Consider the following 20,844-nt stretch of genomic DNA (forward strand, 5'->3'; position numbering starts at 1 on the left):
GAGGTGTTCAGTGGTACAGGGGTGAATACAGAGGGCCATTGTACTGTTGTAATATACCAAAGTGTGTAGGGGGGTATGTAATGCCCTGCCTGAAAAAAGCGAACTTTGCCAAACATTCGCACCTGAGCAAAACTCCGGGCAATCCAGGGATTGGCTTCCCTGGTCTATACACCACGGCAGCCACCACTTAATAAATGGCCACTGACTGCCCCACTGTGAAGTTTTTGCCTTCTGCCGGGATGTGTGGCTTGAAAAATGTTCTTGTGCCATCACAGGCTATGAGGCACTCAATAAGTACCCTTCCTGTGGTGCCCCTGCCATTTGCCTGTGGCACACATTGGATCTCTGGGTTGTGTTGGCTGATCTGTAGGGGGTGGCTGGCCCCTTTGATGGAGGCGAACCACGCAGACTTGTGCAGAATCGGGTGGAATCTAGAGATCCACGTTGGGAGAACCTGTTTCCCTTCCGTTCCCCTGCTCTGTTGTGTTTTAGGTCTGATTTAAAATGACACACACCTGTGTTACATTGCACGGGCCCACTGTCACGTGGAAGGTGGGCCACTGCACCTGTAATCCTGGTATGTGTGTAAAATTAGCATGCTGGTACAATGTCTTCCCACATTACATGTCTTTTTGGTAGCAGCTGTGGGTCCGTTTTGAATGAGTAGAGATTTGCAATATCTCCTTCGTAAGCTTTTCTTGCCTGGCACCGTCAAGGCTTAAATCAGACCTTATTACTTGCGGGGTGGGGGTCCTGCTCTCCTCCCGGAGAAGGGTTGTGGTTTTTGTGGGGGCGGAGTTGGTGGTGGTGACTTCTGTTTTGTCTTTACTGCTGCCTCTCTTCCAGGCTTCCCTCCCCCTTGTGGAACAGGCTCCCTCTCTTCTGTCATTCCACAGAACGTGTAAAACCGAAATGTTTAGGAGGGCATTTTTATAATGGGATCAGAATTGCAATATAATGGGACAATCTAGGGTGGTCCTTTCTTAATGGAATGAGATTATTATTATCTTGCTTTTACTGTGTTGACTTTCACTTTTATAATCCGCTGCCGGCATTCTTTTTTGGCATGACACGCCTTCAGGCATTTATCTACGTGCTGTTCCCTAATTTCTGTAATTCTAGTCCTATTTGCATTGCTTTGGGGCGTCTTGGGCTGTCAGAGCGAATGGTTTTCTATGCTTTGTTCTGCGCCTCGTGCCCCTGGTGAGAAAGGTGGGCTACAAAGGAGCTAATAAACGAAACTGGGACGCTGACCCCTCTCTGCTTCCTTGCAGGTGAGTGTAGTACAGGACTCTGTCAATATCTCCGGCCAGAACTCCATGAACATGGTGAAGGTACCTGAATGCCGCTTGGCCGATGAGTTGGGAGGCCTCTGGGAAAACTCTCGCTTCACAGACTGCTGCCTGTGCGTGGCGGGCCAGGAGTTCCAGGCGCACAAAGCCATATTAGCAGGTCGGTATCGACACGGGCAGGAGGATTAGCCGGATGGCGGATGGACAGATCGTTGGCAGGCCCCAGCCACCTTTAACGCATCTTTTGCAGGTTGTCTCCTGCCAGCATGGTGTAGCGGTGAAGAGCAGTGGTTTAGAGCGGTGGAGTCTGATCTGGAGAGCCTGGTTTGATTCCCCACTCCTCCACATGAGCGGCGGACGCTAATCTGGTGAACTGGATTTGTTTCCCCACTCCTCCGCACTAAGCCAGCTGGGTGACCTTGGGCAAGTCATGCTCTCTCAGCCCCACCCACCTCCCAGGGTGTCTGTTGTGAGGAGGGGAAGTAAGGCAATTGTAAGCCGGTTTGATTCTTCCTTAAGTGGTAGAGAAAGTTGGCATATAAAAACCAACTCTTCTTCTTCCTCCTTCAGAATGGGACTCCGGGTGCATTTTTGCAAAAGGCTGCCGGGGTGTGCGTGTGGAAGAGGCACGGCAGAGTTGTGCCTCAGGAAACATTGCACAGATAGTGAAGGGTATACAAAAAAAAAATTCAAATAATTTAAAAGCCTTCGACAATAATTTAATTTAAAATCTGCTTCCTCAGCGGATTTCTAAGACACTGATATGCACACTGTGTGCTGCGGGGTTGTGTAGAAGTGTCGGCTACCAGATTCAGCTTTCTGTGAAATGTAGCTTTTTCTTTTTTTAATGGCAAGTTTCCAGCTCTAATGGCTGTGGATATACTTGAAGAAATGCAGTCAACACTGGATGAAAGAAGCCGGGGAAGAGGCCAGCTAAGATTTCTGGTTGTGGTTTTTTTGGGGGGGAGGGGGCAGTGTTCGCAGATGTCACAGTTTCCTAGGATTAGCAAAGCCAGAGTAAATTGTGCGAGAGTGTAAAATTTGCTCACTGTTTGCTCACATAATGTATATTTTTAGCAGGAGTCAGCCTTTCTTGGCGTAGTCTTTTTTTACTTTTTGTGTAGCTTGAAGGCCACGCACCCCTGCATGGTGATCTTGATTACAGGGTTATCTGTCTTGGGTTCCTAGTAGATAACCCTTCAGATCTGTAGTGGAAGGGAATGGAGCTGAGGGTCACTAGTTGAGAGCTCGCACAGTGGTAACAGAATACGGAAGCCATGACACTTATTAAAAAAACTTGTTTTTGACTGGGTTGCTATGTGTGTATGTCCTTACACACATTGTCTGTTGGCTTTCTGTCCTGAACATTCCTACAGTTGAGTATCCCTTATCCGGATTTCTGATATCCGGACTGAACCAGACCTTTTGAGCCGGCATGCAGGCATTACCCACAGGCCCTCAGTGGTGCCATTGATGGTTCAATGTACACAAACTTATTAAAAATATTGTTTAAAATTAAATATGTATAAAGTATATATAAAACTAAATGAATTTTGTGTTTAGACTTGGGTCCCATCCCCAAGATATCTCATTATGTATATGCAAAAATTCCAGAAGACGGAAAGATCCGAAATACGGACCGCTTCTTGTCCCAAGCAGCATAATTTAGCTGACCCAGATCAAAGAAGAGCCTTTTTCTTAGCTCGTATGAATGCCATTCCATTGAAGGTCTTACTAGGTAGATTCAGTCACATTCCGTATCAGGAGAGACTCTGCCCCTGTGGTTCAGGATCTCCAGACTCGCTTATGCATGTTATGTTGGAATGTCGTCTGGGTGAGGGCCTTTGTAATTACTGTCTATTAGATCTGCTTGATACTGATTTAGTCAATAATAAAAGCCGAATGTTAACTGCTCTACTGTCCGATGTCAAGCCTGAAACAACTGCCTCAGTTGAAAACTTTTGGTAATGTTACTGAGACGGGGATCTCTGAAGTCTGCCTAATATTTCAAGTTGCTGCTGTGATGTGGTTTATCTAGAGACTGGTCAATGATCATGATTATCATTGTTTATTATATCACAGTCTGGCTGGATGGTTAGATTATTTTAATCCTTTATTTTAACCTTTTGTTTAATTCCAAAATATGGTACATTTTATATATTTTATACTTAATTGTATTGTATACTCTGTAGGGGCCCTGGTTTGTTCACCAGGGATTTGTGTGATCTGTTTTCGATCGTGAGAATCTGTATGAGTTGTCTTTTGTACTATGCCTATTAAAGGTTATTGAATTGAATGGTCCCAAGCAGTCTGGATAAGGGATACTCAACCTGTATTGCTTAGTTTTGGCTTGCCCCTTTTTACAGTGGAGGACATGTTATATTTGCAGGTACAGTTTGTACGCCTCAGATCCTTCTCTGGTGAGGATGGGGGATTACCATTTCATTTTTTAATTGCGTTTGTATGTTTTGTTTTTCCTCCCCAACCCCTCCTTCCCAATCCCTCCATCCCGGCCACAGCACGTTCGCCAGTTTTCAGTGCTATGTTTGAACACGAGATGGAGGAAAGTAAAAAGGTAAGCGGGCATTTTTTTAAAAAGTGGCTTTCTGCTCATGAGTAGTAGCCGGGTATCAATCCACCGAACTGCGAGGTGCTTAAGGAAGTTGAAATGGTTTTCGTTTGAGCCAGCAGATGACTCTGAAAGTCTTGAACGTTTCTGACCTCCACCCACAAAGATCTTCCTTGGGCAGGAGCAGAAATAGAATACATTTTTGTCGTGTATCCAGGCTGATAAAGCGGCTTTCTCTGGGAACGCAAAAAGGAAGACTGCAGCTCAAACAGTTAGGTCTTGACCGGAGGAATGGCTGGGGAGATGACACAGTCCTTGAGAACATAATACTGCTGCAATGGGGCATTGTAGCTTTCCTTTTTTGCGTTTCATGAAACCAGAGCTAAGAACATAAGAGGAACCCTGTTGGGTCAGACCAAATGCTCACCTAGCCCAGAGTCCTGTTCACACAGAGACCAAACAATTGCCCTGGAAAACGAGAATAGAGGGCGTAGAGTCCAAGGTGTTCCCTTGTTGCCGCCTAGTACCTGGATTGAGAGGATTATGGCTTCTGAGTATGAAGGTTCCATTTAGTCATCTTGGCTAGTAGCCACCGATGGACCTTTCCTCCACGATTCTGTTTAGTCTTCCTTTAAAGCCATCTGTGCTTGTAGCCATCGCCATGACAGTGAATTTCACAGTTTAATTACTCGTTGAATAAAGAAGCGTCGAGCGCAGGATATCTTTCTTGCGATTCAAAACTTTGTTTAGCTGTAATTCTTCCTTAGTTGGTGTCTTTGGTCCAACGGATGCAGGCTCAGTGTGCAAGTGAGAGAGAAATCTAGGCCGCAATCCTAAGAACACTTCCTTGGGAGTAAGGCCCCACTGAATAAAATGGGACTTGCTTCTGAGTAGACCTGCTCAGGTTTGATCCCATAGAGGTATATTCTAACCTGCCCCAGGGCAATGACTAGGCAGGAACCTGCACGTGAGAATAGCTGGCGATTAATTGGGAATGCACTCTAGAGGGAGTTAAAAGAGACTGCTGCTGTGCCGGCATTTCGCAGTTGTGCTATTTAAGAGGATGATCGTGTAATGGTAAGTGCCAGTTTCTTCGGTCATTCTCTGAGATGGCATAAAAGCAAGTTTAAAGAGAGAAGATTCAATGCCTCCCTTGTAGCTGGGAAGGGCCAGCAAAGCTGAAACTGTTCTGTGCCTTCTGCACATTCTTTACTATTTGACCCCCCCCCCCCAAAAAAAAGAATTCTCTAGGGCCAGAGAGGGGCAGTTGGGTCTAGGGTTGCCAGCTCCAGTTTGGGAAATACCTGGAGATTTTGGGAGTGGAGTCTGAAGAGGGTGGGGTTTGGAGAGGGGAGGGACTTCAATGCATTAGAGTCCAATTGCCAAAGTAGCCATTTTCTCCTGGGAAACTGGTTTCTATTGCCTGGAGATCGGTTGTAACAGCGGGCGATCTCCAGCTGCCATCTGGAGGTTGGCAACCCTAGTTGGTATGTTTGACCATCAGATGGATAATCATATCTTCCCCCACCCCTTTCTGGTGTAGAATCGAGTCGAAATCAATGATGTGGAGCCGGAAGTTTTTAAAGAAATGATGTGCTTCATTTATACGGGGAAGGCACCCAACCTTGACAAAATGGCGGACGATTTACTTGCAGCTGCTGACAAGGTAAGTGGGCTGCTTGGCGGATCAGCCGGTGGGTTTTTAATTTCCTTCTATTTTAAAAGGACTTGAGACTGAACCAGCCTAGAAACTTTCAGAGGACAGATGGTGATCTACATTTTTGCATATCATGCAAGATAGCTACGCTTTGGTTTGCACCTTCACAGATACTTTTCAACCATTGGTGGCATTTGTCAGGTTCATTCCTTGTTCTCAAGAGGCTTTTCGAACAACTTCCTCCCAAACCAAGCTGCTAGAGGACTTCACTTTCGCAGCCAAGGAGCTTGGAAAGGAAGCGTCCACCCCATCCCAGGGAAAAACAGTTTGCAAGAATTGCAAGGTCTGCAAGAATTGCATACTGCTTCCTCAGCTGGAGGCTCTGAGAATTCTGAGGAGACCCCATTTCTGAAAGAGGTGGCTGTTTGGTTCTTGGAAGCAGCACATGACACACACACACCCATCCTTCGAACCAACACTGCCTTACAAGCATAATGTTACCCTTCTCTTCTGAGGTAAGAGGCTCCCTTACTGAAAAGCCTAGGGGGTGACCTCAGCCCCTCCCCTGGATGATCTTCCTCTCAGGTGACTGCAGGATGGGCCAAGGATAAGCATGGGTGGGGTGTCAGTTCTTTGCAGGTCTATCACTTTGGTGTAGTGGTTAAGAGAGGTGGACTCTAATCTGGAGAACCAGGTTTGATTCCCCACTCCTCTACATGAAGCCAGCTGGGTGACCTTGAGCCAGTCATGGTTCTCTCAGCACTCTCTCAGCCCCACTTACGTCACAAGGTGCCTGTTGCGGGGAGAGGAAAAAGGCAATTAAGCCGGTTTGAGGCTCCTTAAAGGCAGAGAAAATCAGGGTATAAAAAACAATTATTCTTTGTCTTCTTCCTTTGTGTTTGGTTTCTGAGCACATCTCTGGATTCAGAGCTTTTCTTTTGGGTTGCTTGGAGCCAGAAGCTTGGGCAAATAAAGCAGGGCTGAACAGGGTAGACAAAAAGACAATTGACTCCTAGGAGCTAGAAAAAATAATATTTCCAGCCCTGACCAAAGGTAACAGCCGGATTACCAGTTTTAAAAAGTCTTCCACAAGGATGTAAAGTGACAGTGAATTCCTGGTGGACCACCGCACCAAAAGATTTTCTGTATTAGCTAGAAAGAATTTGTCATCATGCAAGCGGTAATGCATCTCCCCCTCTGCACCTTCCTCTAACGCAGTATCTCTTTCTGTCTGCCAGCCGTTCGCTCGATGCCAAGTGGGTCTGTCCCTTTGTACAGCAAAAGCCAGTGAGAACCTCTTTGCCGGTTTATAGTGGGAGGCGAAGCATGAATTCCTCTCCGATGCCCAGCTGTTGGTGGGACAGCAAGGCTGAAGGAGGCTTTCAATGTTTGGGCTTTGTGGCTTTTAATATAGCTCTTTCCTCCCTAAACATCCCCGGGTGTCTTTTTAAAAACAGAAAGCGAAACCTTTTATGGTGGCACATCAAACCTCTTAATATTTGCCCAGGAGGCCTTAGAACAGCTTGTTCTGTCTTCCTGCAGTCTCTTGGGGGAAATACGCGATTATACTATAAACAAAACACAGCACAAGCCCTGAACCCTGGAGATCTGCCACCGGGCTGTTGGGCAAAGGATGCGGTTAGAGGGCTGGCCTTTTTTTCTTCTACAGTGCTGTTGAGGAGGATGGGGGAAGAGGGTGCTGTCCCTGAGAGACCAGAAGATCTTTTTGGTCCTGCTGCATCTATGGGTCTTCTGTGCTGTCTTTGCCCAACCCTCCCAAGGGTCTGTGAGAAGAATAAACGAGTGGGGGTAGGCAGCTGCAAAACATAGTCACGTCATCACCCCACGCGATTCCTCGTGAAGCTGCCTTATGCTGAATCAGACCCTTGGTCCATCGAGGTCAGCATTGCCTTCTCTGACTGGCAGCAGTGCTCCAGGGCAGTGGTTCCCAAACCTTTCAGGCCACCGCCTCCTTGGTTCCACTCAACTCCTTGGTTCAACTCAACCCCAGCGCCCCCTACCTTATCTTATAAAAAGCATTATTCAAAACAGGGGTTTGTAGAATCATAGAATTATAGAGTTGGAAGGGGCCACCAGGGTCATCTAGTTTGTATGACTTGTTAAAGAAAATAATTACAATAAAATTTCAAAACAGTGACAATTAATTGGACGTCTATTCAAAATCAAATTAAAACTTTTTAGTTGAAATTTATTCAACAAAACCGATTAACTTGATCCAGTGGTACCAGCTCTTCAAAGTCTGGGGGGGGGGAATTCTGATAGTTTCCACCAATTTTCCAGCATGGTGCCATAGCTTGATCTATTGTAAATTAGTGAAAAACACAGATGAAGGGGACCACCTCTAGTGCCCCCCTGCTGCCCCCTTGCCTCCATAGTGCCCCCCTAGGTAATCCCTCCGCCCCCCAGGGGGTGGTACTGCCCACTTTGGGAACCACTGCTCTAGGGTCTCAGGCAGAGGTCTCTTCCATCACGTACTACCTGGTCCCTTTCACTGGAGATGCTGGAGATTGAATCTGGGACCCTCTATGTGCCAAGTGGATGCTCTGCCACACAGCCACAGCCTTTCCTTTCCCCAGAGTTCTCCTCTTCCTTCCCGTGCTCCCTCTTGCACATTTCACCTGTCATTTGCCTTCCTAATCATTCTTCCTTTTTTACCCCACTGGACCCCGGTCATTCTCTTTTTGCCGGTCCTCTTGCCTTTAACTTTGGTTTGTTTTTCTACAGACCTGGAATTTCCCCTGGGTTTGCAGAAATCCTCACCAAAACCCTGTGGGGACCTTCCCTGCCCTTGTGGACGTTTTGACCTGCACTGAGAGTGGACATATATTTGTCTATTAGATGTGTGGTTTATGAGGATTAGCAACTTGCTTGTTAGGTTAATTTTTGCATAGTTCTGCTCCTGTTATTCAGGCTTGGCACTGTTTTTTTAATGCTTTTAGTTGAAAAATAAAAGAGTGACAGAGGAAGAACATGGAGACGTTTTCAGATCTTTTCCCCCTCCAAGCCAGAAGGACTGGGAGGCTTTTTGTAATTGTTTATCAGAATATTCAACACTTGTGTGTGGAATTCTAACGTAGGGCCAGAATATACATCCTGCTCCCCGTCCCCAAGATTGCTTTTATGTAGGGCTCTTGAATTTTGTCCTTCAACCATTTGTACTGTGCAACTGGAAATGAATTTTTACTGTGCATCTATTACCTTGCTGTTGTCTTCTGATTACAGTGGGGTTTTTTATTTAACAGCTTGGACAATAAACTAGGGATTCTATCTTCACAGCAGCCTATTAGATAAAGGGTGGGCGAGAGGGTACAGTTGTAAAAAGGCGTGAGATCCAAAATGACGATATGTCAACCACTTGGCTGCAAGAGAGCCAACCTCGGTACCCCGGCCTGTTCGTCGTCCTTCCCCCTCCCATTCACTCTCATCAGCCTCGCGTCTCTTTGTGTGTTTTTGCAGTATGCGCTGGAGCGTTTGAAGGTGATGTGCGAGGATGCTCTGTGTAGCAACCTGTCTGTGGAAAATGCGGCTGAGATCCTTATCCTGGCTGATCTACACAGTGCTGACCAGCTAAAAACTCAGGCAGTCGACTTCATCAACTAGTAAGTAAAGTTTTCCCCTTTGACCCCCGGGAGGGGAAAAAAAATCTGGAAAGGCGCAAATCAGGAGCCAAGTCTCTCCCTCCCCCCATTGCATCTCACTTCTACTAGGTTGTGGCCAGGGTCTTATTTCACTAGCAGAAGTTGGCTGCCAAGAAGCTGCCGCCCTCCCTTTTCTGTGCATCCTCATTGGGGAGAAAAGCAGGATAGAAAGAAGTAAATGGAAATGTAGCCGTTCCCCTTTTGAGCAGTGGTTGTGTCTATCCAAAATCCTTCTCTACTCACGCTTGGGCATCAGCGTGGTGTAGTGGTTAAGAGTGGTGGACTCTAATCTGGAGAACCGGGTTTGATTCCCTACTCCTCCACCTGAAGCTAGCTGGGTGACCTGGGGGTAGTCACAGTTCCCTCTGAACTCTCTGAGCCCCACCTACCTCACGCAGTGTCTGTTGCGGGGAGAGGAAGGGAAGGAGATTGTAAGCTGGTTTGATTCTCCTTAAAAGGTAGAGAAAATCGGCATGTAAAAACCATCTCTTCTTCTTCACTTCTGTTGCTGTTCCCCTCTTTTGCCTTCACACCGAAGACATGTGGCTATCTCTTATTAAATTGAATTGCAGGGAGTACGGAGCAGTTTGCGTAATGTATTTATTTTATTGACATACTGTTTATAGTCCGCCTTTCTCACTGAGGCTCAATGCGGGTTGCATTGTGGAAGTCGATGCAGGGGTGTAGCAGGCAGTCTGCTGATGTCTTCCTTCGGGGTGCTGAACTTCTTCCTGTCATCCAGGTTGCTAATCTTGGGTTTCTTGTTGTTATTCTTCAGCCACGCTTCAGATGTCATGGAGACGTCGGGCTGGAAGTCCATGGTCGTGTCTCACCCTCACCTGGTGGCGGAGGCGTATCGTTCGCTGGCCTCTGCGCAGTGTCCCTTTCTGGGACCACCACGCAAGCGGCTGAAGCAGTCCTAAGGCTCGGACCTCCCATCGCACAACCCCGCGCGTGTGTGTTTGTGGTTTATTTTTTTAAAAAACAAACGGAAATAGCGACAGAAACCGTTGCTTCTCCAACCTTGGCAACCAGGTAGATGACGCAACCTGTGGAGCTTTTTACTCTGTTGTGGGGAGGGGGGGCGGGCGGGGGATAAACAGACTGCTTTGGGACATGCAGACTTTTAAACGAAAAGAAGGGGGGAAAAACAGCACCGAGTAAACTTGGGGGCAAATGCGGGAGGGGTGGACTTTGGGTAAAAGGGGGCTGTTCAACCTACTATATCCCTGTTGCTGCATTGTCTGTGTGTTTCCCTTTGACTTGGCCGAGTAAAGAACTCGAGGGGGTTGGCCAGGGGCTGCCCCGAGACAACAGGTCCAAATGATGATGTAGAATTTTACGGGGGGGAAAAAATAGACACAAATCAAGACAACAAGACGCCTCTGCATTTGACAGCGACGGAACTGCTCGGAGCAAAGAGGGACCCTCTTTGTTTTGGAAACGATTATGCGAGAGAAGGGTGGCGGTCAGATGCCTTGTGGAATGAAGACCACAAACGGGGAGCGCCCTGGGAATTTTCGGTCGAGAGACTTCCGAGGAAGAGAGACTTTCCCACTGTGCCGGAATTCCTGTGTTTGCCACGCGGCCGCAAAGTGACTGGTCTCTCCCAGTAGCACTTGTATCCACGAATTGTGGGAGGGGGGGAGATAAAATTTATCTCTCTCAAAAAAAGGCTACTTTTTAGTGGTGAAGAGGGGGACTGCGGGAGGCCTTTCTGCCTGGAAGACGCAGAGGGGATGGAGGCAGCCATGAGTGGCATTCAGGAACTGTCGCGATTTATTCTTGACTTGGAATCAGCGATCCGAGAACAATTGTTACCTGTTTAGATATCGTGGGGATTTTGTTCTTCTGGTATCTTCCCCCCCCCCTCCCTCTGCTTTAGTTTTGTTTCCTCTTTACTTCCTGTGACTCCTTCACTCCCTCTGAATTTTTTAAAAAAAAGAGAAAAGAAATTTTATTGTTCATGAACACTGTGTCAAAAGTTTTTTCTTCTTTGTCCTGAGTTGGTAAAATGATTCTTATTGAGTGTTTGTATTCAGTTTGCTGATGTGTAGAAGATGGGCCCTGTTCTGTCTAAACCAGTTTTCTTTTACAGGAAGGAAGTTCCAAAGTAGCTGGTAAAAGTTCTCTTCCCCTCTCCTTTTCTTTCTTTTTCTCTTTTTTTAGAAATATAATTACTCTTTTGTACTGTGCGTTCTGTCTTGTTGTCTTCATGGACTTCATTCTTCTTCTTTTAAAGATCTCTTTCCCCCCTTTTAGGATTGGGTTCTGTATTTGTACTTTCATTGCTGCTGATGTGATGCTTTTGAAGGCCAGAAATCATAGCAGCTGTTACTGCGATACTTCATTTCAATATTTCATTAGGAGCCAGTTGTAAGAGTTAGCCTCCCTGGAGTTGTCGAGGAGGGAGCGGATATCTACTTAATTATAAATTATAGCCCACCCGTTCTGCTATATATAACATGCAAAGCGGCATACAAGAAACACTGCGATATATTGTGCAGTACATATAAATATGCAGCATTGATCAAAGATCTGTGAACAGCAGCACAGATAACTGCCAGCCAGCGGTCATAAAAACAAGCTAACAGAATCTGGAGCTGTAAAAACACACAGTTTCAAAAGTCCCCTGGAACAGGAAAGTTTCAACAAAGTGCTTAGGAAGGGCAGGAGGGAAGGGGACAAACCTCTCATAAGGCAAAGATTTCCACTGCTTGAAAACCGAGGGAACAAATTCAAGCTAGCATTATCTCCCCCCCCTCGCCCCAGCATGGTGTAATGGTTAAGAGCGGTGGACTTTTATCCCGAGATCCAGGTTTGATTCCCCACTCCTCCACATGAAGCCAGTGGGATGACCTTGTGCCAGTCACCATTCTCTTAGAGCTCCCTCAGCCCCACCTACCTCACATGGTGTCTGTTGTGGGGAGGGAAAGGGAAGGTGATTATAAGTCGGTTTGATTCTTCCTTACATGGTAGAGAAAGTTGGCATATAAAAACCAACTCCTCCTCCTCCTTCTGCTTCAGTGCTGCTCCAAGAAGGCCAGTCTTGTAAACTGGGGGATCCTCATCAACTGATCTCCAGCCCCAAGCAGGTTCCTGTGCATGGGCTTGATTCCTCCCCTCTTCTGTATAAATTGCACAGCCCACAAGGCAGGGGGCCAGAACACACCTCATTTGTCTCTGTTTTCCTGCAAAAAAAAAAAAGAGCCCTGCGTGGTATGTCTACCCTAGAGCAACTTCGCTTTCGCTTCGAACATCAGGGTACGTTCCCCGGGAAGAAGGGCCTAGCATGGAAAGGGGGAGCAGATACCGGTATCGAAGCATGAATTGTGCAAGTAGCTCCCTTGTCTTTGTTTTCCGTGAGTTGAGTGAAAGATCCATAGGCTTGGCTAAAGGGATGCGAAATCCCTGAAGAGGGGCGTCATTCTAATAGTGCTTTTGTTCAGCATTCCAGGGGATCAAAGGGCCTCTTTCTCCCCCCGCTCCCCAGATTTTCCAGGTTGACCCTTTCTTTCTCACCTACCTCACAGGGTGTCTGTTGTGGGGAGGGGAAGGAAAGGTGATTGTAAGCCAGTTTGATTCTTAAGTGGTAGAGAAAGTCGACATAAAAACCAACTATTCTTCCTCCACTTCTTCCTCTTCCTCGTCCTCTTCTTCCTCTTCCTCCTCCTCCTCCACATGTTGCCAGTCTGGAAATAGCTTTAGAGCTCCTCGCTGCCTTTGTAAAATTGTTGGGGGAATGGTGGAGGACAGAAGTCTTCTTAATTACGTGAGATTCAGATAGACAAACCATGTCTACGCAGGACTTTTAAACACCAAAGTCATGCAATACTCTTCTTTCTTTCTTTCTTTCTTTTTTAGGGCCAGCCCCAAACACCTCCAAGTGTTGTCTGTGTTGCATTAGACTGCCCTATAGGGAGCCTCAGAAATCAATGGTCCATTTAACCGCGACTGGCACCAGCCGTCCCGAATGTCAGAGCAAGGTCTTTCTCAAAGGTCTTTTTAGCGGGACGTCCTGAAAATTGAACAAGCACACGAGCATGTACTGTGGTATTGATTAATGGAGGGTTCCCTTGTAAATGGAACTGTCACCCACAGGAGAGTGGGGCCGGGGGGTGGGGGGAGAGATAATGCTAGCTTGAATTTGTTCCCTCGGTGTTCAGATCTACACAATGTGCTTGCTGTCAAATCCAATAATAAGCTCTTCCAGCAGCCGGGCTTGTTTTCTGTTGAAGGACTACTTTGCATCTTTGCGAGAGCCGACTTAGGAAGAATGACCCACGCGTTGAATGTGCAGAGTGTTCTTGGCATGCAGAAGGTCCCAGGCTCAATCCCCGGCATCTCCAGTTAAAGGGACTAGGCAAGGAGGTGATGTGAAAGACCCCTGCCTGAGACCCTGGAGAGCTGCTGCCGGTCTGAGTAGACAGTACTGACTTTGATGGACCAAGGGTCTGATTCAGTAGAAGGCAGCTTCATGTGTTCATATGCTGACTATCTGTACTACTTAAGGAAGAATCAAACCAGCTTACAATCACCTTCCCTCCCCACAACAGACACCTTGTGAGGTAGGTGGGGCTGAGAGAGTGTGACTAGCCCAAGGTCACCCAGCTGGCTTCATGTGCAGGAATGGGGAAACCAACCTGGTTCACCAGATTAGCGTCCACCATTCATGTGGAGGGAGAAATGGGGTATCAAACCCTGTTCTCCAGGTCAGAGTCCACCGCTCCAAACCACCGCTCTTAACCACTACATCACACTGGCTGAAGTTGACTTGTACTGTGTCATTGGTCCGTTGAGGTCGGTTTTGTCTAGTTTGACTGGCAGCAGTTCTCCAGGTTGTCAGATAGTGATCTTTCACATCTACTACTTCCTTGTTCTTTTAACTGGCGGTGCCGGGGATTGAACCTGGGATCTTCTGCATTCCAAGCAGATGCTGTCCCAGGGAGCCACAGCTTCTCCTGTTGCTGATAGCAAGATCTGTCTGTTTTTATCCCGCCCTGCCCCCAAACAGCTCAGGGTGGTATTCACGGTTCACCAACTTCCAATTTCATCCCCAAAACAACCCTGTGAGGGGGGTCAGCCTGTGTGACTCACCCAAGGTTATCCAACAAGCTTCATGAGATTTGAACCCAGGTCTTGCATCTTTACAACAACACCTTTAGAAGTCAGGGTTGCTGTCAGAAAATAGGAAGGTGTCTGTGAGAAGAAAGAGAGGGTTTATGACGTGCAACAGCCTGATGTAGGTGAGAAAGCAAAATATTAAAAAATTCTAGCTTGGGTGTAGGGAACCAAGAGATAAATGAGCAAGTGAAGGAGAGATTTGTGTCTTAACAGCACCCTGATGGATTATCTCCTCCCATATCCACATACCTGAGCAAACCGTGATCGATGAACAAGACTCGCCTGCGGGAGCCGCCTTGTCTGATGTAAGAGTGGCAGAGATTCAGGGGAAGGGCCTTTTCATCTGATGCCCATCGATTGTAGAACTTATCCCCCCCCACACACGATGTCCTCTGTTCAGTCCTTCTGGAAAAAACCTGGAAACTGATGATGATTCCATGTCTCCTTTTACTGCGTGCTCAGGGTACCCTTATGTTAACTATTTTTAAACGTTTTTAAGTTTTTTTAAAAAGACATCACCTGCTGTAGGACTACAAGTCAGCATGTATATTAAGTAGACAAATTGAAGGCTGGCAAGGATGAGCAGCGGAGAAAAGGTAAGTGCGGAGAAGGAGGAACTGGTATTGGACGCAGGGGTGGACCATTGCATTAAACGTGAGTTGATCTCAAAGTGGGGAAATGCTGAGCCTCAGAGTAACAGTTGAGGATGTGGGCTTTGACCTAAGAAACCTGTGGTTTAAAATCCTCCACTATGAACTCCCCGGATGGCCTTTAGAGAACAGTCGGTTTGTCTTGCTACATTTTTCTTATCCGACCCTTCCTTCAAGCAGCTCAGGGCAATTGCGCTTGATTCTCTCTTCCTCTTATCCTTGCAACAGCCCTATGAGGTAGGCTGAGCAAGAGTGATTGGGCCAGTGAGATCCATGGCGACATGGGAAGCTGACTAAAATATTTCATTTGTTTATAATAAACTAATATGCTGGGTCTCGCTGGCTTCTCTTCCCCACTCTGTTTCCAAGTTGTATGTCCTCTGCTTGAATTTTATAGGCCAGATAACATGGTAGGCCTATTCACAGCAGTTAGCTTAAAAATGGAACCTCCGAAGTTGAAGTTCGTATCTCTTCCTTTTTAACTAAGTAAAGGTAAAAGGTAAAGGTCCCCTGTGCAAGCACCGGGTCATTCCTGATCCATGGGGTGACGTCACATCCCGATGTTTACTAGGCAGACTTTGTTTACGGGGTGGTTTGCCAGTGCCTTCCCCAGTCATCTTCCCTTTACCCCCAGCAACCTGGGTACTCGTTTTACCCACCTTGGAAGGGTGGAAGGCTGAGTCAACCTTGAGCTGGCTACCTGAAACCAACTTCCGTCAAGATCGAACTCAGGTCGTGAGCAGAGCTTGGACTGCAGTACGGCAGCTGACCACTCTACGCCACGGGGCTCCTATTTTAACTAAGTACTGGGCATAAACACCACACTTCGACTTCGAGCTTCTGGAAGGATTTGACCGATTGTTCTCTGAGGCAGAGGAGACCTTTAACTCCAATCTGCCCCAGCAGTTCTTAATGTTGACCATCACTCTGCCAAAAAAGCATGAGCATCTTGTCTTATTTTGGAATAGCCCCTCTGTTCTTTTTACAGCGCTGCCGTCACGGGAGACGCGGATAAGCCACCCTCCAGGTTTAAATGGCGCGCTGAGTTGGAAGTGTGGGGGGGGGGGGAGAGTTGTTTTTGTTTCGCACAAAGGTTTCCTTGTGTCACTTGCGTCGCATCTGCGTCTCTAGGCATGGGCGAGGAGGCTGGCCCAATTATCCCGAGGAGGAAGCCGCGTTGTTTACCGCAAGGGTTGCAGCGGCGTGTCAAAGATTTCGTCCCCGTTGGGTTTGTGGGAGCAGCTCTGTAACTGCTCAGGGACTCTCTCGCCTCGGCCTCTTGCTCCCGGGATGCAGACCGGATTGCAAAGAAGCTAAACGGAGCTTGACATCACCAGCTCTGCTTTTTCTTCTTCAGGGAGGTGCCTGACTGGAAAGCTAGGCTGGTTTTGGCAACCTCCTTCCCTGGAGAAACGAAGGCGTGCGGGCAGGAGAGATCTGTGATCTCTCTCCCTTCCCTTTGAGGATGGAGTAGACCCAGAATTGGGCGTCCCCAGTGGCTTTGTGAAATTCCCCCCCAGGCGAACCGGCGGGTTGATATTTTAGGTTTAGAGCATTATTTCCTTCAAAGGACTGACAAGGGGAGACAAGAGCACAGAAATTAATATAGCAAACAGGCCTTGAGCGGATGGCCTATGTGCAGAGCTCTATGCACACAAAGGCTTCCCGTTCTGACGCAGGGAGTGATCCATGCTCTGCCTACAATGGAGAGTGAATAATTCTCTGCTTGCTGAAGAGGAGGATGGAGAAGCCTCAAACTTGTATTGAACTTTCCCTACTCTGCAAGGCCAAAAAGCCAGCTGGGGTGTGAAGAAGAGTTGGTTTTGATATGCCGACTTTCTCTACCACTTAAGGATCCAACCGGCTTGCAATCGCCTTCCCGTCCCCTCCCCACAACAGACACCCTGTGAGGTAGGGTGGGCTGAGAGCTGTGACTAGCCCGAGGTCACCCAGCTGGCTTCGTGTGGAGGAGAGGGGAAACCAACCCGGTTCACCAGATTGGCGTCCGCCGCCCATGTGGAGGAGCGGGGAATCAAACCCGGTTTTCCAGATCAGAGCCCGCTGCTCTTAACCACTACACCATGTGGGTTGACGTGGTTTCTCAGTGGCTCCTGTCAGGAGGAAAGCTGCAAAAAAAAAAAGTCATGTGTTTCAAAACTGTTTATCTCTTGACATACAGAGCTGGCTGAAATTTTGAATATGGGCAAAACTTCACTGATTCGTGCCATTCTGTTAGGTATGATGGTGCTAGTGAAGTTATTTGATAGGTTCTGCTGCTTCTCAGCACACAGACGGCTGCTCAGTTCTTGCCTCGGTTTTAACTTCACAAGAATCCTGTGACGCTTGAAGGGGTAAGTGAGGCCATCCGGTCAGCCTTTGCCGCTCAGCAGAGCGCCGAAGCTGGGTCTCCTCGTCCAAACATCTAAACATCTGCACTGCCTTGATCTCACCATCAAACACTGTGTTCCTTTCAGAAGGCTGCCTTCTTTCTTTTGTTATCCGAAGCTGCAGTCTTCAAAAGCGGTCCGGGGTGGAAGGTCCAAGCATTATTTTTGGACGCGCGAACAGCCAGTGAGGGTCCCAGGAGCTTTGTGTGATGTGCTGGTCGCAGCTGCCCCTCCCTGATGTTCACCAAAGACGTAGCGCTTTATCAGATCTAATGTGGTGTAACCCAAAGAACCAGGTTCAAATCCCCATCCTGCCCTAAAGCTTTAGTGCTGGTCACTTTTCTTTTGGCTTAACCCTACCTCACAAAGTTGATGAGAATGTTAACATGAAGACAGAGAACCCGTGTATTGCCTTCCCGAGCTCCTTGGAAGAATGGCCAAATCCTTAGGCTGAGATACAAGCTACGTAAGCACCCTGGACCTTGTGCTGTCTGCGTGGTGCAGTGGTTAAGAGCAGTGGTTTGGAGCAGTGGACTCTGATCTGGAGAACCGGGTTTGATTCCCCACTCCTCCACATGGGCTGCAGAGACTTATCTGGTGAACTGGATTTGTTTCCCTGTTCCTCCACATGAAGCAGCTGGGTGACCTTGGGCTAGTCACGCTCTCTCAGCCCCACCTACCTCAGGGTGTCTGCTGTGGGAAGGGGAAGGAAAGTAATTGTAAGCCGGCTTGATTCTTCCTTAAGTGGAATGGGAAAGTCGGCATATAAAAACCAACTCTTCTTGTTCATCTCTGGTATTCATATGTTCCAACTCCTTCGAAAGTTCAAAGGTATCTGCCTTTGGACACTCTTTGCTGGCTTTTTCTGTATTTTCAAAATGCAAATAAGTATTATCTGATGTCAGGGAGAGTGATTGACACCCAGTTCCATTTAAAGTACTGATGGACGGAAGTTGTTTACCTTTATTATTGTTCTCCTGGGTGTTCACCATACATCATTTTACCTGTGAAGTAAGGGAGTATTGTTACCTGTGTTTGGGGGGAGAGGTGAGCCCAAGAAAGCATGCCTCCTTACGCAAGATCGTGGCAGAAATGAGATTTTTGACGTGGTCTTGACCACTCTCCTACACCAGAGCCGTCAGCTGTTTCTGATTTCACCTTACCCCATCTGCATAGAGCATTAACGTTTTTGCCCCTTCATGATAAGATGCGTTGAGTTGTTAGCCTGCCCTCTCCTTGGCCCAAGGTGGGTAAAGGTTTACAAATGTGGTTTCAACCGTTAAAAGGTTTTCTGAATCGGCCATTTGCAGTTAGGGAATGACAACGTTCTGCTCATATAAATCAGCAAGGCCAGTAATTTTTCACTTAAGTATTTCTGTCCCTCTGTTCTTGATGGGGTCTCAAAAGCAGGTGCAGATACACAAAAATATAGTTTAGACCAGTGGTTCCCAAAGTGGGCAGTACCACCCCCTGGGGGGGCGGTGGGCTTACCTAGGGGGGCACTAAGAGGCAAGAGGGCAGCAGGGGGGTGCTAGAGGTGGGCCCCTTCAACTGTGTTGTTCACTAATAGACAATAGCTCAAGCTATGGCACCATGCTGGCAAATCTGGTGGAAACTTGCAAGATTTTTTTCCAGACTTTGAAGAGATGCTACCATTGGATCAAGTTCCTCAGTTCTGTTGAATAAATTTCAACTAAAATTTTTTAATTTGATTTCGAATAGATGTGCAATTAATTGTTACTGTTTTGAAATGTTATTGTTATTATCTTCTTTAGTGAAAACCCCCATTTTGAATAATGCTTTTTATAGGATAAGGTAGGGGGCTCTGGGGTTGAGGTTGTGGAACCAAGGGGGCGGTGGCCCGAAAAGTTTGGGAACCACTGGTTTCAGACAAAGGAAAGAAAAATGCACCGCCTGCTTGGTTAGGTTTCAAGCCACTTGCTAAGGGTCAAGAACCCTTTGGCTTTTGCCGAAAGGCACCTTTGGCCACATCCAGGCATAAATACCCATAACAGTAAGAGAAGACTCCCTGTCCAGACCTTTTCCCAGCCTCTTGAGCAGGAGTCCCCAACCTTTTCCAGCCTGCGGGCACATTTGGAATTCAGACAGCATGGTGGGTGCAGCAACAAAATGGCTGTCACAAAATGGCTGCCTCAGGAGGCGGAGCCAGCCACAAAATGATTGCCGCAGCTTAACTTCAGTAACATAGTGTAGATCCTTATGCTTTTACAAAAATCTGCCCAGCCAATCAGAAACCTTACTGGGCAAAACCCCTACCTGACCCTGGCCACCTCCTAAAAAAAACTTGACGGGCATCAGAAAAGGTGTCAGCGGGCGCCATGGCACTTGAAGAAGAGGTGGCGGTGGTCCAAAGTTGGAGAATGTCAAAGTGTGAAGCTACTTTTGATGAGTAGTAGAGATCATATTAGGGACACATGAAGCTGCTTTATACTGAACTAGACCCTTGGTCCATCAAAGTCAGCATTGCCTACTCAGACCGGCAGCAGCTCTCCAGGGTCTCAGGGAGAGGTCTTTCACATCACCTCCTTGCCTAGTCCCTTTAACTGGAGATGCTGCGGATTGAACCTGGGACCTTCTGCATGCCAAGCAGATGCTCTGCCACTGAGCCATGGCCCCTCCCCAAAGGGACACGAAGAAGGAAGCAGTTTCTAATATAAGTTATGGGCCCTAAACTACGTTAGGCTAAAACTGAATACCCCAAGTTGCATCTGGGAGCTTATAGGAAGCGAGAGCAGACCTTTGCCCTTGACACAACCAGGGACATCTTTCTCGAGGAGCAGATGCACATCTGCACCATCGCCTTTCCCACCCACATCCTGCTCGTTCAACCCCCTTTGAACAGGCCGGCTGCATCTTTAGACATGGGCACCCCTCACCACCCAGAACCGCCGCTTCCACCCAGCCGGTTGGTTGTCCACAATGGGAGAACGGTGACTAATTTTAGCTACTCTGTGTAGAAAAGTGTTAATTCGAAAGGCCTTGGAGAGGGGCAACCTGTTGGTGGTGTTGCTCTTCCTCTTTGCAAGCTAACATCAATTTTTTTTTCCCATGTGGGTTTTTCCTCTCGTTCTCCCCCCATCTTTTATAAACTGTAATTGATACAGCTGAAGCCATCTGGCGATGGTAGGATCAGAGCCGCAGCAGACAGTGTTCATAAAACCTCCCACTAACGTCCCTCCCTCCCTCCTTCCTTCGCAATCCAAACTGCGGCTCTCGTCTGCGACCTGCGCAGTGCTAATGCAGAGAGGCCCGAGCCAGCTGAACAGTTGGGAGAGCTGGATTCGGCAAGGAGGGAAGGGAATATTTATCTACATTTCAAAGAATTAAAAAAAAAAATCCTCTGCAGTCCAAATGGAAGCATTGAGTGCGTTGGGCTTGGCTCAGAGTGCTGGTTTTGACTGTGATTTTAAGGGGTCCCTAAATCTTCCACCCTGGGAGCCCCGTGGCGCAGGGGGATAAGCTGCAGTCCAAGCTCTGCTCACGAC

At 47.5% G+C, this 20,844-nt stretch overlaps 1 protein-coding gene across 2 annotated transcripts in view; it reads left to right on the forward strand.

The window, feature by feature from the left end:
- SPOP (speckle type BTB/POZ protein) overlaps window positions 1-10,155 on the forward strand; it is a 59,238-nt gene extending 49,083 nt beyond the window's left edge. For both annotated transcript variants that reach the window (XM_056863263.1, XM_056863262.1), the window contains exons 6-10: window positions 1,275-1,452; window positions 3,812-3,867; window positions 5,405-5,527; window positions 8,996-9,138; window positions 9,956-10,155. In XM_056863263.1, coding sequence (XP_056719241.1) covers window positions 1,275-1,452; window positions 3,812-3,867; window positions 5,405-5,527; window positions 8,996-9,138; window positions 9,956-10,100 — 645 coding nt within the window. In that variant the 3' untranslated portion in view covers window positions 10,101-10,155. The remainder of the gene's footprint in view (window positions 1-1,274; window positions 1,453-3,811; window positions 3,868-5,404; window positions 5,528-8,995; window positions 9,139-9,955) is intronic.
- The last annotated feature ends 10,689 nt before the right edge of the window (window positions 10,156-20,844 follow it).

This window comes from Euleptes europaea, chromosome 18 (genome assembly GCF_029931775.1).
Source record: "Euleptes europaea isolate rEulEur1 chromosome 18, rEulEur1.hap1, whole genome shotgun sequence".
Classification (NCBI taxonomy): Eukaryota; Metazoa; Chordata; class Lepidosauria; order Squamata; family Sphaerodactylidae; genus Euleptes; species Euleptes europaea.